This window comes from Dromaius novaehollandiae, chromosome 15 (assembly GCF_036370855.1).
Source record: "Dromaius novaehollandiae isolate bDroNov1 chromosome 15, bDroNov1.hap1, whole genome shotgun sequence".
Classification (NCBI taxonomy): Eukaryota; Metazoa; Chordata; class Aves; order Casuariiformes; family Dromaiidae; genus Dromaius; species Dromaius novaehollandiae.
The window spans coordinates 12,244,006-12,258,559 of NC_088112.1; the positions used below are offsets into that span (position 1 = coordinate 12,244,006).

General features: G+C 39.8%; 1 protein-coding gene across 1 annotated transcript in view; it reads right to left on the minus strand.

Moving 5' to 3' along the window:
* The window catches only part of GEMIN5 (gem nuclear organelle associated protein 5), a 19,823-nt gene continuing 5,269 nt past the window's right edge, over positions 1-14,554 (minus strand). The window contains exons 9-28 of the mRNA XM_026118617.2: positions 13,920-14,005; positions 13,148-13,242; positions 12,352-12,488; positions 11,681-11,754; positions 10,962-11,143; positions 10,708-10,847; positions 9,935-10,106; positions 9,446-9,673; positions 8,827-8,940; positions 8,239-8,367; positions 7,856-7,954; positions 7,420-7,557; positions 6,748-6,895; positions 6,053-6,172; positions 4,932-5,142; positions 3,948-4,205; positions 3,116-3,278; positions 1,971-2,547; positions 1,431-1,527; positions 1-637 (exon numbers count right to left, since the gene is read on the minus strand). Of these exons, the coding sequence (XP_025974402.2) occupies positions 482-637; positions 1,431-1,527; positions 1,971-2,547; positions 3,116-3,278; positions 3,948-4,205; positions 4,932-5,142; positions 6,053-6,172; positions 6,748-6,895; positions 7,420-7,557; positions 7,856-7,954; positions 8,239-8,367; positions 8,827-8,940; positions 9,446-9,673; positions 9,935-10,106; positions 10,708-10,847; positions 10,962-11,143; positions 11,681-11,754; positions 12,352-12,488; positions 13,148-13,242; positions 13,920-14,005 (3,324 nt within the window). The 3' untranslated portion in view covers positions 1-481. The remainder of the gene's footprint in view (positions 638-1,430; positions 1,528-1,970; positions 2,548-3,115; positions 3,279-3,947; positions 4,206-4,931; positions 5,143-6,052; positions 6,173-6,747; positions 6,896-7,419; positions 7,558-7,855; positions 7,955-8,238; positions 8,368-8,826; positions 8,941-9,445; positions 9,674-9,934; positions 10,107-10,707; positions 10,848-10,961; positions 11,144-11,680; positions 11,755-12,351; positions 12,489-13,147; positions 13,243-13,919; positions 14,006-14,554) is intronic.

The window sequence follows — 14,554 nt, forward strand, 5'->3', positions numbered from 1 at the left end:
TAGCTGTAGAAGACTTTTATTTAAAGAACAAAAATAAATTCACAATGCTTGCAAGAACAATACTGGCTTAAACGTCAGACTGCTTAAAGAAACTATTATTTTTCCAGAGGGCAGCTACAACTTTTCCTCTGCTGAAAGACTGATGTAACTGCTTAAAACTCCTTCTGTTGCATGTAAATTCCAAGAGTGTCCCTTGGCATAACTTCCCACAAATAAAAAGAAAGACTATACAAAAATCTTGTATACAGTTCAAGGCCAAAATCTACTGCTTTTCTATTTTCAAGCACAATCTTATTTAGTAGTAGCAGTGAATGACCATGAGAGTCTGTATATAAACCTGAATTTTTTTTTTTGTAATTTTATCCAGAACAATACTCTTCAACAATTACCGTGTCCATTGAAACAAGCTTTCACTTGAAGAAAGAACAGCCTTGGTGTTTAGCTGTGGACAGCACAAGGGAGACAGCCTGGTCTTAAAACATCAGATCAAGAACTTCCTGCCAGCTTTTTCATAAATGTTAGCACAACCATGTTTCCTAAGAAGGTCCAATGCCTGTTCATGTAGTTCAGGAGGACACTCGGATCCAATGTGAAGGAGTACAAGACAGCACTCCAGCACATCAGGGAAAGGGAAGGCCTGCAAGAAGACATGTAAGGTGATATTTGTTATTTCAATGAGAATGTTCATCTGCAAGATATTCAAGTAGCCAGCTCTAAAAACACTGCTTTACAATAACTTTGGAAGAGTAAACCATGGGTCAGATGCATTTCCTCTCCTTCTAGTGAATTTTTAACCAAATTTGCTCCTTCTTTCTCTAACAGCATGACTACCTCTAGTTTTATTATAGACCAGAGGAGGGAGGAGATGAAACAGCCTGGGAGACACAGATTTCAAGCACTTGACTCTTTTCAGTAGTTTCTACAGTTCCTAATCCATACAGGCCCTGTTATACCTTAAGTTCCTAAATTCACTATCAAAATTGTTTTTGTGTACATAATTATCATAAATAGCAAGGGATTACTTTTAAAATACATAAGAGAGATTTACGCTGGAATATTCTACCAGGTTCTCCCATGTGAGATCTGTACTTTCCAACTGCATTGTCGTGTGTGAAGCAAAAGTTGCACCAGTTGGAATTCCACACCCTGTGTTAATTGTCTCTCAAAAATCACCATAGGATCAGTTCAGGGAAAGGAGGATGTCTCTGCTTACCTCTGTCAGCCAGCCTGCATCTACACTGCCAGCATCAAGAGAGCAGTAAGGCACCTTTATCTTACAATCTGACAGTTTAACTGTGGCACAGAAAGTCACCACTTCTTGCTTTCTGTATAAAAGGGATTATATAATGATGCTGCCCCTATCATCCATTCCAGCTCAAAGGACAAAAAGACTGTCATCTTTCAGAACCACACCTCTTCTGAAAACTTACCTTTAAACTGTCTGGAAATTCTGCTAGCTTCTGGTTTGCTTTTAGAAGCTGCTTCGTTAGCTCAGGGAGGGTTATTGGTTCCTTTATTTCAGCTTTACTGTCAAAAAAAAAAAGCAGCTGTCATAAGCAACTGTTTTGCTTAAATGACTGCACAGGCTTCTGACTCTGCTGTGAACAGAATGTCAGACAAATATTATACCCTCTAGCTCTTTCTTACCAATGACCCAAAGAATCGTTCAGCAAAGAAACAGAACTCTTATATGGTGCTTGACCTTCTCACTATCTTCCCCTTTTCAAATTGCTTTGTTTGTTCTCAGTATCAACACGCCCTCTGCATCAGAAAGTTATTTAGCTATAGTAAGTTTAAGCATATGGTGGTTCAGTTGAGGGGAAACACAAGAATTCTGAGCTATATGTTGAAGTGTCTCTGGGTGATAAGCTTGAGAGTAGAGTGAATCTGAGCTAAACAACAAATCTGCTTCACAAACACAAAATAATAAAGCAACACTTCAATCCATTCCTTCACGTTGTGAAACTTACCACTTCATCTGGCTGCTGTCAGAGCATGGCTTGTCTGATTCAGTCTCTGAACTCTGCTGCAGCTTGCTTTCCTGTGTGCTTCCATTTGTGCTTCCCTGTAGATTGTTCCTCTGATGCTGCCGGATCATCTCTGCTAAAATCTGCTGGACCTCTGCTATATCTCTCTGGGTACTCTGCAAAGCAGCAATCACTTCTGAAAGAAGCACTTTGCAGCCACTCAGTTTTGACTGTCTGTCTTCCAAATCCACTGAGCTAGCTCTTGAGTCACTTTCTGTCTCACACCTGTGAAGTTCAGTTGTAATGTGAAGGTTTTCATCCATCTCAACTGCACATTGATCAGCAGTTTCTTCAGGGGAGGAGCAGCCTGAAATGTAACTCTGTTCAAGAGCCGTCTTCTCACTTGGACACAGCAGAGGATCCAAGACAGCCCTTTGAAAGTCTTTTGCAACACAGTCTTTGGGTGGATTCCACCACAGGTCATACAGCAGTCCATAAGCCACAAAGCCCTCTAAACTTCTGCAAGCATCCATGCTCTGTGAACCTGTGCTGTCCAGTTTCTGTCTCAGGTTATCACAGCCTAATAACACAAAAAGGATTCAAAATAGATTATAAGGATTTCCAAAGACAAAGACCAGATCTGGTAAGTGAACTGGCTGTCTTGGAGACCCAGAATAGACATTTATTCAGACACTGGCAGAGGGGTGCAAGTAGCAGAAAAGGAAAGACAGGCATCTTTCTAAATACAATGCTCTGTTCTAGCTAGCACGAGACTGCATGTTCTCATCATTCACAGGAAACTTCCTTGATCCTAAACTGCACATCAGGACATTCACATGATCAAGAGCCACAAGACGTCTGCACTGTGTACTCCAAAGGCAAATGACACTGGTGAGCTTCCTTCCAGTCAGGAATTTTGATCACTCAACAGTCCTTGCAGTAGCCAAACTCCACTGACAGTTAAGTGACACAGACTTGGCGTGGAAGCAGTACACTGCTAAGAGCCATAGGTTCCCATATCCATGGGAATGTCTTACTCCTTCCAAAGGTTATTATGCCTAGTAAATTTAGAGTTAATGGACACATAACTGCTCACAAGGAAGATCCCCCTATTTGTCAATACCAGGAGATATGCAAGAAGAGCTTACCTTCAGGAAGGAGGATACTGCAGATCTCTTGCATCAAAGTGAAATTACCAGCATCATAACTGCGGGTCACAGCTCCAAGAATACTTTTCACTGCCTCATCCCATGTAGCGGTCTGATAGCTCAGCGTCGCAAGGGTCAGGTCATGGGAGATATGGAAAAGCAGCTACAGGAAGCAGCAAGAGCATGATTAATAGCTTCACTGCAAAGTATGAATGACTCACAGGTTACTACCATTGTGGAAAAGCCCAGAAGCACATGACTGCACCAAAAGCAATTTTAACAACGATGCAATTTACACACTCTTCTTCGTGCAGGAGACCAAAGTACTTTAGCATTACTTGTCATTGTAAAATCAGCAGCTGTGTTTGTATGTGTCCTAGGAGGTGGACAAGAAGTGGGAGTACCTCAAAGGTTAGTGACTCACCAGGGTCAGAGAGGATAGCTGTAGTAGCACTGCTCTACGAACACACCTTCTGAATTTCAGCGTATTTTAAAAACAAGTTGCCTCTACTAACAATTCTCTGAAAAACTGAATCACTGTCAAGACCACTGAGCTACGCAATCACTCCCACCCAGCCAGCACCTCTCATTGATCTCAGTGCTCATCACTGAACAGCATATATCAGTTCTTACCCCGTGCAGAGACAAACTGGCACCTATGCAAGCTGTCTCAGCTGCTTATCATTTACCTCTCCGAGGAAATAACTTCGTCCTGCAGCAGGGTGCAGAAACCAGTCCCCTAGAAATGGCTGGCACACCACCACAAAGTGGTCGTGTTTACTACACATGCCACAGTAAGGTTTACTGTGTAAACAGATCTAAGCCTAATTACCTGCTTGGGGTGTGTATTGCTGGTTGAAGGAGGGTACTCAATATTGCGCAGCTGCTCCTGTGCACATGTGGCTTGTTCAGTGGTGTTCATGCCCAATGCACTCTGCCAGACTTCCATCACCATATCAAGAAATGAGGCCTCTTTGTTCAACTCCCAGCTGTGGTAACAGGGAGATGAAAGGCTCTTCCGATCAAATGGATTTCTTTCACTAAGGCACTTGCAAAGCAATTCATTAAGGCAGAAAACAAGTCTTTGTCCCTTTAATAAGCAAAAAAAGAGCATTAAGCTATTGCCAAAAGAAAAAAATCCCTTATTGGTCACAGCAGTTAAATTTAAAAACATCATGGCTAGTAGCAGCTTGTTGGTGACAGCTTGTTTCACAACTGTAGCTACCGAAGGACAATACCAATTGAGTCAGGGAATCTAAGGCCAGAAGGTAACCTCAAAACAAGCTCATCTGACTTTCTGCTTCAGTCCACACAACAGCAAGTTCCCAGGTTAAGTCTCTAACAGCTGTAACAGAGTTACAGTTAGCTTGTTCGTTCATTTAATGTAAACACTGAAAACTTCCTTCCACCTCTTCCTCCGTAACATCAGTGTTATATACTTAAAAAGAAACCAGAGCAAGAAAACCACACTACATCAATTACATTTTTAAAACAAAAAAAAAATCTAACTCAAGTAGCTCTCCTCTATTTTCCCATATTCTGCCCTGTGACTCCTTCCCACTTTTTCATGTTATTACATCCGCGATTATTACCTAACAAGCATAGGGCCTATGTGCTTCCCCACTACAGGTCCTTGGCCTCTGCAAAGACACATGCTTGCTTATAGCATCATTGCAACAAACTTCCAGCAGAATATTTTGAGGCAAAACTAGCTCAAATAAACTATCTGTGGGACTGTTAGTATAGGGGAGGGGTGCCAAGTTAATCTGGAGGAAGATAATGCTAGAGAAAGGGAGAAGAAAAGAACTAGACTCACAAATAAAGTTTTCTGTTGCTGAAGGACTTCCTGAGCCCCCACCCAGTTCCTGGATGACAGCAGCTCTTGGGCACATCTGAAAGACAAAGTTGCTGACAACTCCTCCTCTTCAGATATCAGAGCCAGCTCAGCAGCAGTTTTAAGGGATGTCACGTCACCCTTTTTTGCCAGCACTTTGACTGCATCATATGGCGAGGAAGCCCCTAAATAACTAAAAAGAGATAAAAACAAATTAGCTTTAGGTTAGTACTAAGATACCATTTTTAAATTGTATTGCAGCAGTTCTAGTACAAACATATAAATGAAGATAAATCTGTAGTTTCCACAAGTTCTCAGAGCTATCATCACTTTGCCTTACCAAAGGGTACATCAAACAGATGGTGCCTGATCTGGTACAAAGCTCCAAAAGGAAAGCCTGCAGTCACTCAGCCTAGTAGTCTGGACTGAAACCTCTGGTGACATGTAAACCACGCATGGCTTAGATGAGAAATTTAAACAAACAGATTTAAGAGGACAAAAATTATACCGGCCTATCAACTACTGTGTTTCTCTGGATTTCAGCTGAATCCTTTCAGAAGTGTGAACACCGAAAAAAAAAGAGAGAGAGAACTGAAATCAGCCTCAAGCAAACACAGTAGACTTTTCCAGGCCAAGATCTTTCAAGACTTATTAGTAATTTTGGTAGCCACAAATATGAAACACTAGGCTGGAGAAGGATGACCCTAGGTCATTAGGATATTAGCTAAGGCCTAAAGAGACTTGGGAGAAAAAGCTGCTCTGGCACATTAACAGTAGAAAGGTTGGAAACATCAGACAGCCTTTTTGTACACAGCCTAATCTTAGTCTTGCTATCCTAATTTTCCAAGACTTCCAGCAAAGTCTTCAGAAAGAAGTGGCTCTACCACAGTTGGTAAGCTGTCGTTCTGCTCTGAACTGCCCTCTGGAGCTTCTTTATCCACCAACATTAGAGCGGTCTAGTGAAATCAGGCTCAGGAAGCACCTTAGACAAATAATGAACAGGCTCCTTTTTGAAAGCTGCCAGATTTCAGCTGCTACGAAGCCAAGAACTTTCTTTGTTTCAGGCGTGGAATCAATACTGTCCTTTTTGCAGTAACTCTTACCATTTGGCAGCCATGGAATAATGACCGTCTTTCTCTAGAAGAGCTGCCCAGCTGTTGTAGAGATCCCTCAGGACTGGATCTTCTGGACGCAACCTGGCCTTAGCAATTACAATAGCTTCCCTAAGGCATATAAGAGAAACCAGTTAGAAAAGTTAATTGACTGTATACAAAAATAAATACCTTCTCCTTTCATGGTGACATTTCTCTCATATTTAAAAAGAAACTGCCTCAAGTAATTTAGGCCCAAGAACAAAGAAGAAGATTTATCTCATTAGATCAGACAACTAATGTCATTATATCTGAGAGCCCGCCTCCCACTGTAAAAGTATCCTACACTTGAGGAAGCAAAAATGCTAACACCTCTGTCTGGCTGCACAATACACCATAGGGAATATTCTAAAGAAAGTCTATTAATCTCATTTAGAGTAAACAAGAATTGCATGTTTCCTCTCAATCTTTTTCAGTTACCATGACCTTAAGCATTAATATGTAGCAGCAGTAAGTAAATAGTGTTTTTTTAAGTCAAGTCATACTTGTGTGCAGAGTTGATTAGTTGTCAGTAAACACTCTCCTGCAACTTCCACAGTGCAGATATTAAAGCACAATGTCAGTACTGCACATCCAAAATGTGAAATCAAAGCTACTCACTAGTGTGGCCTGAAAACAACAACAATCTAAACAAAATATACAGCAACCTGTAGAAGTGGTTCACTTTCAGGAGCTCAACAGCCTCATACACTTTATGGATGGACAGGAGGTGGGACGCAGCCTTCACATACTGCTCCTGAAAACACAGCTGCTTTGCAAAGGCTTCTACTGTCCAAACCCAAGCCTGATATCCAACTGGAAAAGAGAATGCAATACCATTAGGGACGAAGTTTTAAAACTGGAAGGATTTCTGTGAGACTGACATCAGCACTGGTTTCTCCAACATGTATCAGCTCCAGGCTGGTTTTGTGTTTCTTAACCATTTTACTGCAAGTCACAGAGGCAATAAAACACCACAAAGCTTGGGCTTCAACATAACTGTAGGACTTCACAATCAGTAAAATAACAACTTAGAAGCATATTTAAACCAACAGCAAGCCAGAAGGACTGCAACATATTACAGAGTACCAATTTTGTGCTTAGAAGTATGGGTCTGCTCCTCTAAGAAGTCCCAAAGGAAATCAGTCTTTATTCCCTTCTATTCCAAACCAGGAGTGCTTGTGGAAACATCCAGGTCTTAATAAGCTACATTTGTTTTATGTTTGAATTTTGTCATCACGCAGTTAAAGAAACAACATATTTCCAATCCAGAACAATCAGAATGAGGTGACCCTTGGCAGCTAATTCTGTTTGCTTACTTGTCACAAATACAAACATACCCATGGGCGAAATTGCTACCAGCTGGTCTGTCAGCTCTCCTCTCTCAGCAGCTGCCTGGAGGATGCCCTTCAGATCTCCTTTCCACAACATGAGCTGCTGAAAGAGCTCTGGATGTCCATTCTCCAAATGATATTTTCCTGTTTGAAGCAAACACACTTTCTAGTTACCTATCAGCATGAGTCCAATAGCACTATTATCCACAGTCAAATACTCTAGCAAAAATGAGTTTGTTCAGACTTAAGATATTGCAAGTTTGCATCTGAAAGCCCTAACATCTGCTTGGGAAATATAAGTCTTTCCTTCGAACCCACATTCTTAATCCTGCACTTTAATCTGCAATAAAGAAAACTTGAGCATCGTTCTCAAATTGTTTTCTTCCTGAATGTCACTGTGACAATGCACATATTGTCAAATTGGATTCATTATGCCACTTACCTTCCACATCCATCATCTTGTGCAGAGAAACCCTGTCTGTGAACAGCCCCAAGTGGACATGATCCCCGAGGTCAGAGGACAAACCCTCATTATCAAACCCTATCACAAATAAAGCAAAGAGGAGGAACATTTGAGAGCTGGCGCAACAGAGGGCACTAAATGTTATCATCAATGTACTGCCAAATCAATCTACTGCTCCAGTTACACTCAACTATTGGAAATATTTATGCCTTCCACATCTTTTCCTGTAAACAGTAGATTTAACAATTTCTTGCATTTGCACTACATCTAAGTCTGATTAAAAGGACCATGTTTGTGCAGAACATTTATTCTAAACCAAACATAGCAAGTTCCTTTGTACACTCCGAGTTTAAGACCAATACCTTTGGATTTCAGACACGCAGCAAGCCTCAAGCAGTCCTGATGCAATTCATCTTTTGATCTGTGATCCATGGATGTGGAGAAGGGCAAAATTGAACGAGGCTTCCTCTTCTTCAGAGAGGAGTCAGGACCTGAAAAGTCAGTCACATTTTAGTAACTGCTGCACTTACAAGAGTGTCCTACAGCAGAACTCTTTGATATGTTCCAAAAAAAACCCTTATCCTCACACAATAAGACAAAAAGCAAATACTCAAGTGCCAAATACATCTCTATTATGACAACTGTGATTTTTGAATACTGACCACTTTGCACATTTTTTTTTTATACATCATGCCTAGACTGAAACTAGCAACCAAAAGGCAGTATCTAAGGCCACATTAAACAACTATTCAGTTGACCTGGCAAGCAAGGCAAATAAAAGAAGTAGAAAACTAAAACGTTTAATAAGAGATTTTAAAAGCAAACGCTTTCCTTTTTGCACCACTTACTTGGTGTCACATCAAGAAGGGAAGCTGCAGCCAGAAATTAGCCTGGAATCAGCAACTCTGCTGGGATGCAGCGCTGTTAAGAAATAAGTAAAACATACTAACCTGTTTTCTCTTTAGGCTGATCCTTTTTCACAAGAGTGGCTTTCTGGGTCACTAAAGGCTTTGGCAAGCCAAATGAAAAATAATCAGATGCATATGAAGAGGTATCCTTGGACACTGTGGAATTAAATGATGAAAAAAAAAAAACCAATAACACATGGAAAAGCCTACAGCAGAATAGTTCAAATATTCATATTATGTATAGAAAAAATAAGCTTCTCTTTGCCATAGAACTTGATAGCTTTTCTAGAGAAAGGAAATAATAACAAAATATCACAGAACTGTCAGAAAGCTAAATAAGATGTCACCAGACACTAACAAAGGTCCATAAGCATTGTAAGATTCATCACTGGAAGGCAACACTGATCAAAAATTACACTGTTTCAAGACTAACACCTCAGTAATTTGTTTCTTTACGCCACAATCTTCTTATTTAAAGACACTGAGTCCCAAACTAGTCTATAAGGTTATGAAAGGTGTCTTGGGAACCGTATTTCCTTCAAGTGGAATATTTCAATTAAAAGCTTATTATGAAAAAATTTGCATGAAAATGTTAAGCTTGGTGACGCTCTGATAGCTAAGCAATCTAGGAAACATTGAAATAAGACCATCTGATTATTACCTGTCGTGGAGATTTTATCAGGCAACTCTGCCTCCTGAGCTTCTTTTTCCCCTTCATGGTCTGACACTCCATTTTCTTCTAGCAAAATTTCCTTCACACTTTCATCTCCATTCATGGTGTCACTCAGATCCTGCTTGCCTGGACTCTTTCCTATTGGCTTTTTCTTCTTCTTTGTTTTGGCTTTGGGTTGCATACTTCTTTTCTTCTCTAATTCTATGCTCTTCTTGCCTGTAAAAGTTTTGCAAAAGTTACCCTGATATAATCTGTAGATTTTTAGTATATTAATTGGCTGCCTCTCAAGATCAATATTTGGTTTCCAAATAAGGATACTGCTCAGTTTAAACCTGGACACAGTTTATCCCTAAAGAGGCAGCAGTCAGATTTGAATTCAGCACAAAAACTTTATTATACAGTTTCATCATGGCAACCCTTTATATCCCATTTCCCAATTTATCTCCAGGAAAGGATCTTCTGTTTGAGTGTACTTACCCTGAGGAGGCCGTGTATGCTCCTGCTTTGAGATGAGCCATTTATGAACAGAAAAATCATCTGCTCCTGTATAAACAGAATCTGAATCCACTGGTGACCACTGGACACACAGTAGCCGGCCCCGGTGGCCTCGGTAGTTGCAGAGTGGCTCTTCTTTCATAACATCCCATACCTTATAATCATGAAAGAAACCCAGTTATGCAGAAAGTCTCATCCTCCCCTAATACTCCGCATTTCCTCTTCAGTGATTTGCACATGTAGGAGCTTCTCTTTTAGAGTGTCTGAACCACAGCACAAGTATTTCACATGTCACCATGCAAATGGAGAAAACAGACCTTCATTTGTTTGCATGGATACATTTGTGTAACACATCCTTTTTCTGAGGATCCAAAAGTGAAAACAGTACATGAATGACATGAATAACATGATATGAAAACACAGATGATTGGACTTATGAATCAACTCATTAGTCACTAAAACACAGCAACTGCCCAGCCTCTCTATATGTATTCCCCTAGGTCTGGACTAAAAGTCTTCTTAGCAGTTTTCTCATTTGTCCAGTAGGAAGAAGAAATGGGAATAAAGCAAAAGGCAAAATTTTGCTCTATGCTTCAGGTATCCAGCACCAGCAGATGCTTATCAAATGTAAATCTGCAATAATTCAGCAGTTTAACTCACAAAAGAAGTTCTCTACAATGTTTTAGAACCCGACTGAACAATAGAATGGGTAACTTGAAACTAAAACACACTTCTGAATGGCTCTAGAGGAATACCTGTGCAGTGCCATCATAGCAAGCAGATACCAATCTTGCCTCATGGTGGGGGCTCCAAGAAAGACTTGTGATTTTAGCTGTGTGCCCCGCCAGAGTTCGAAAAGGCTCTGTTATTGTCAGAGGAGTTTCTGAAGAGCTCTCTGAAAGAAAAAAGAAAAGGATCAAGCATGGCTAGATGTACGGCTAGCAAGAAAAACCACGAACAATGTAAAACAAGATGTCGAGACTTGGAAGTATAATTTGCAAACCATTACCTACGATGCTCTTCAGATTATGCACATAAATAGTAGCATTAATTGAGCCCGAAGCTATCAAGTAACTCAGCTCTGGCTGGCTCCCATGCTCATGATGCCAACGAATAGCGTTTATCAGTTTATGATGTTGCTGGATAGTGCAGAGCAATTTCAAGTTTGGAGCTTGAAATATTTCAATTGAGCTGAAATGTAAAAACAGCAAAGTGTAATTGAACTGAAATGTAAATGTAAAAACAGCAAAGTGTAATTGAACTGAAATGTAAAAAATGTAAGAAAACCACCAGTCAGTGAAAAGGGGATTTTTTTTTTGCTATCCTCTATGAGGAGAATGACAGAACATGAAATAGCATAACTAAATGAGTTTTTCATTTCTGAATTCAACTCAAGCACTAGTTTAGTTCATCAGCAAAAATGAGTTTCAACCATCAGTGGATGACTGAAAAATGATTTAACACGATATGGTGGATCCTCCACGCCAAAAGTGACTAAACCGAGTAGCAACAAAGAATGCTGTATTATCACAAGTGAGATATATTGGCAGCACCACATTCAAAATTTCCTTTTCCAGTATTCCCAGATATTTTACTGACATGAAACTATGTTTTGATAGCTGAAAGAATAGAGATAAACTAGAGTAACAAAAAAATACATTTGTTTCCCTACACTGACTCTGGTCAAGATCAACACATACACAACTTTAACCTACAAATTAAACATACCCATCTTCATTACCAAGAGCCAAAAGTTTGCCATCTGGTTTCCAGCTGATCTCAGTATGTGCAGGCAATTTGTGCTGTAGAAAGAAGACACAACTATTGCCAACAATCCTCACAAACTTATATCTTTACAGCAGCATGTATTTATTTTTTAAAAGAGTTAACATTTGCAACAACAGAACTAGAGAAGTTGAGTAATTTAAGACTGGAGCTTTACATTTCCAATGCTTGCCTGCCTTGTGATCTAAGCCATGACATTATTCAGAATATTACTTCTCAAATGCTTTTAAATTGAAAAACTGTGTATGAACTAATCATTGTGAACGGCCAGGTAGAGCTTTAAAAAACAGACACTTTATTTCAATTACTCTTTTCCGATGAAGTAAGTTACAAAGCAGAAAAGTAACTGATGCCAGGAATAGATCTGCGGTGTTAATTTCAGGGGAAAAAACAACAAAAAAACCCTCCTTCAGAGCCAAACACATACAGTATCTATATAGTTTGAGTTACTTAGATGTCTCTGAAGTTCAACTGTGGAGACTGAGGGTTTTAAATTCTTTATTTGTTCTAGATTCACCATTGACACAAAAATGAAAACCTTGCAGGTCAACTACAGGGCTGCAGAAACTATGATATTGTTACCACTGTCCCATAAAAACAAAAAAAATACTCACTTTGATTGAATTAGTTTCTCTGATGACTTTGTTGATGTCATTAGCTTCTCCACTAAGCTTCCATGGGTTGTGTTGAAAAACAATACCTTCACCAGCACAGCTATATAAGGTTACAGAGGGCTGTTCACCTTCTCCTCCTGTCCAACACAGAAAAATGCTAAATATACTATGTTCTTCACCAGTTTTAACAAAAGTAATTACTCCTACTAAAAATCAAAACATTGTTTCAAAGAGTTATATACATGCTTTGATTGCTTGTGATCTGGCAGCAAGAAACTCTTGCAATACAGTCCACTGAAAAGGATGTCTCATTTCTGGTAACAGATCTCTGCATAACACATTGACTGCCTAAGTTTAAACTCCCTTTAAAGTTTGGTCCATAAAAAATTTGGAATTGTGTAAGAAGAGCTAATGCAGCTGTTCTCTTTAGTTCAAATGGTAGAGATGTATTCTGGGGCTAAGGAACCCACGTTTGATCCTATCCAGTGACTGCAGAGGTCCCATGCAGACAGTTACTGGTTTGTAATAGCCTGAAATAGGTACAGAGGTGATATACTCCATTCCCACCTACTTCCTGAAACTACTAGAATTCATGAATTAGAAATATAACAGATTGTTTTGCTCTCTTGCAAAACTAATAATAACTCTTCAAGTGGAAATGCATCCTCAGTGGGTAGGAAGGACAGTACCAACAAATGGGGTTCCTTTCCCTAAGGAGGGAGAGCATACCAACTTCATGGCATCTGTGTGCTCTGCATGGATGTCCTACTCTGTCACAGGGGGTTGCAAGACTCACCAAAAGATAGAGGAGGAGTTGGAGGGCCCCAGGCTAATGTGTATACAGTCTTCTTGTGGTAAGTACTGGAGATCTGAGGTGGCTTATTCTTAGTGCTGGGTAGGAAGATAAGGAAGTAGGTGCAGTTAGATTTAAGCAAAGGGTACTGAACTTCTCTGCGGTGATACTGAGTACAAAAAAAGATCTTAGAGACATGTTTCCCGTGATGAAAACAGAAAACAGTTACCCTAACATTCAACAAGCAATGGCCTATACAAAACTTCTTTAACATCTCTAGGACACTACTAAAAACATAACAGAACTGTCCTGATGATCTGCACCTGCATGTTGCTCTTCATTCTCTGAAAATCTTTCTGGCTAAAGTTTCCCTTAACTGAAGTCCTCCCATAGGTGATGTCTGGTCATGCAATTTGGACAAGATTACCTTAGGAGCTACCAGACGTAACTGAGGAATGAAAAGATGCACTGAAAATCCAACTGGTTGACTAGTGTTAATTTAATCCTCCTTTCGTCTAATAGTAAAGATATACCTCAGGCAAGATCACATCATGTAGGCATGGTAACATACCAGCAGGATCTGACAAGCAGTGATAGCAAAACTGATAAATTTTGTCTCATGATCCTGAATACATGCAATAGAAAACCATTTCATCCATTTCAAATATAAAAACTGAAGATTACTTCATTCATTTAACAAGCTTCTGTTCACTCCATCACCAAATCTACAATTTGCTCATTAGGACACTAATAAATTTGAAAGCTACTTTCTTACCTGCTGGAGAAGGTGTCAAATATGCCAACTTTTCCATCATCTGTTCCAAAAGCTAAACAGCCTTCCTTTGTTGGATGCCAGGATAACTGAAAGCAAAAGAGTAGAAAGATCCCCCAAATGGCACAAGTCATGGATGCTTTATTTCCAAATAAGAAACAAAAGGAAAACCTTGAAATTGATGAGCAAGCACCACCCCTTATATCCACCCTTGGAACCAAAGCCACTTTATTTGATCACTCTGCTAGAAGTATCAAAGACTCTCCCCAAACCAATTATTGTGGGATGAGATCAAAGCAACTAAGCATCGTTAAAATACCAACTGACATCTACTTTACAAAATAAAAATGTGAGATAATAAATAACATAGGATAGTGAGAAAACTTAGAGTGTGGACAAAATTAACTACCATGTTTTAATGCTGCCACTAATTCTACCAGGCATCTGGCCAGCCTCTGGTCAAATCCAACCTGAAGACATCTATGTCTGGTTTTTGTGTGTCATAAGCTTCCTAGCAGATCAACAGAAACCATGGATAGAGCAAGAAAGGATCACAAAGGAGGACAGAAGCGAGAAAGCAAAGTAACAACCAGCTGGACTTCAGTCGATTTTCACTAGATGTAATGCAAGCATCTAGG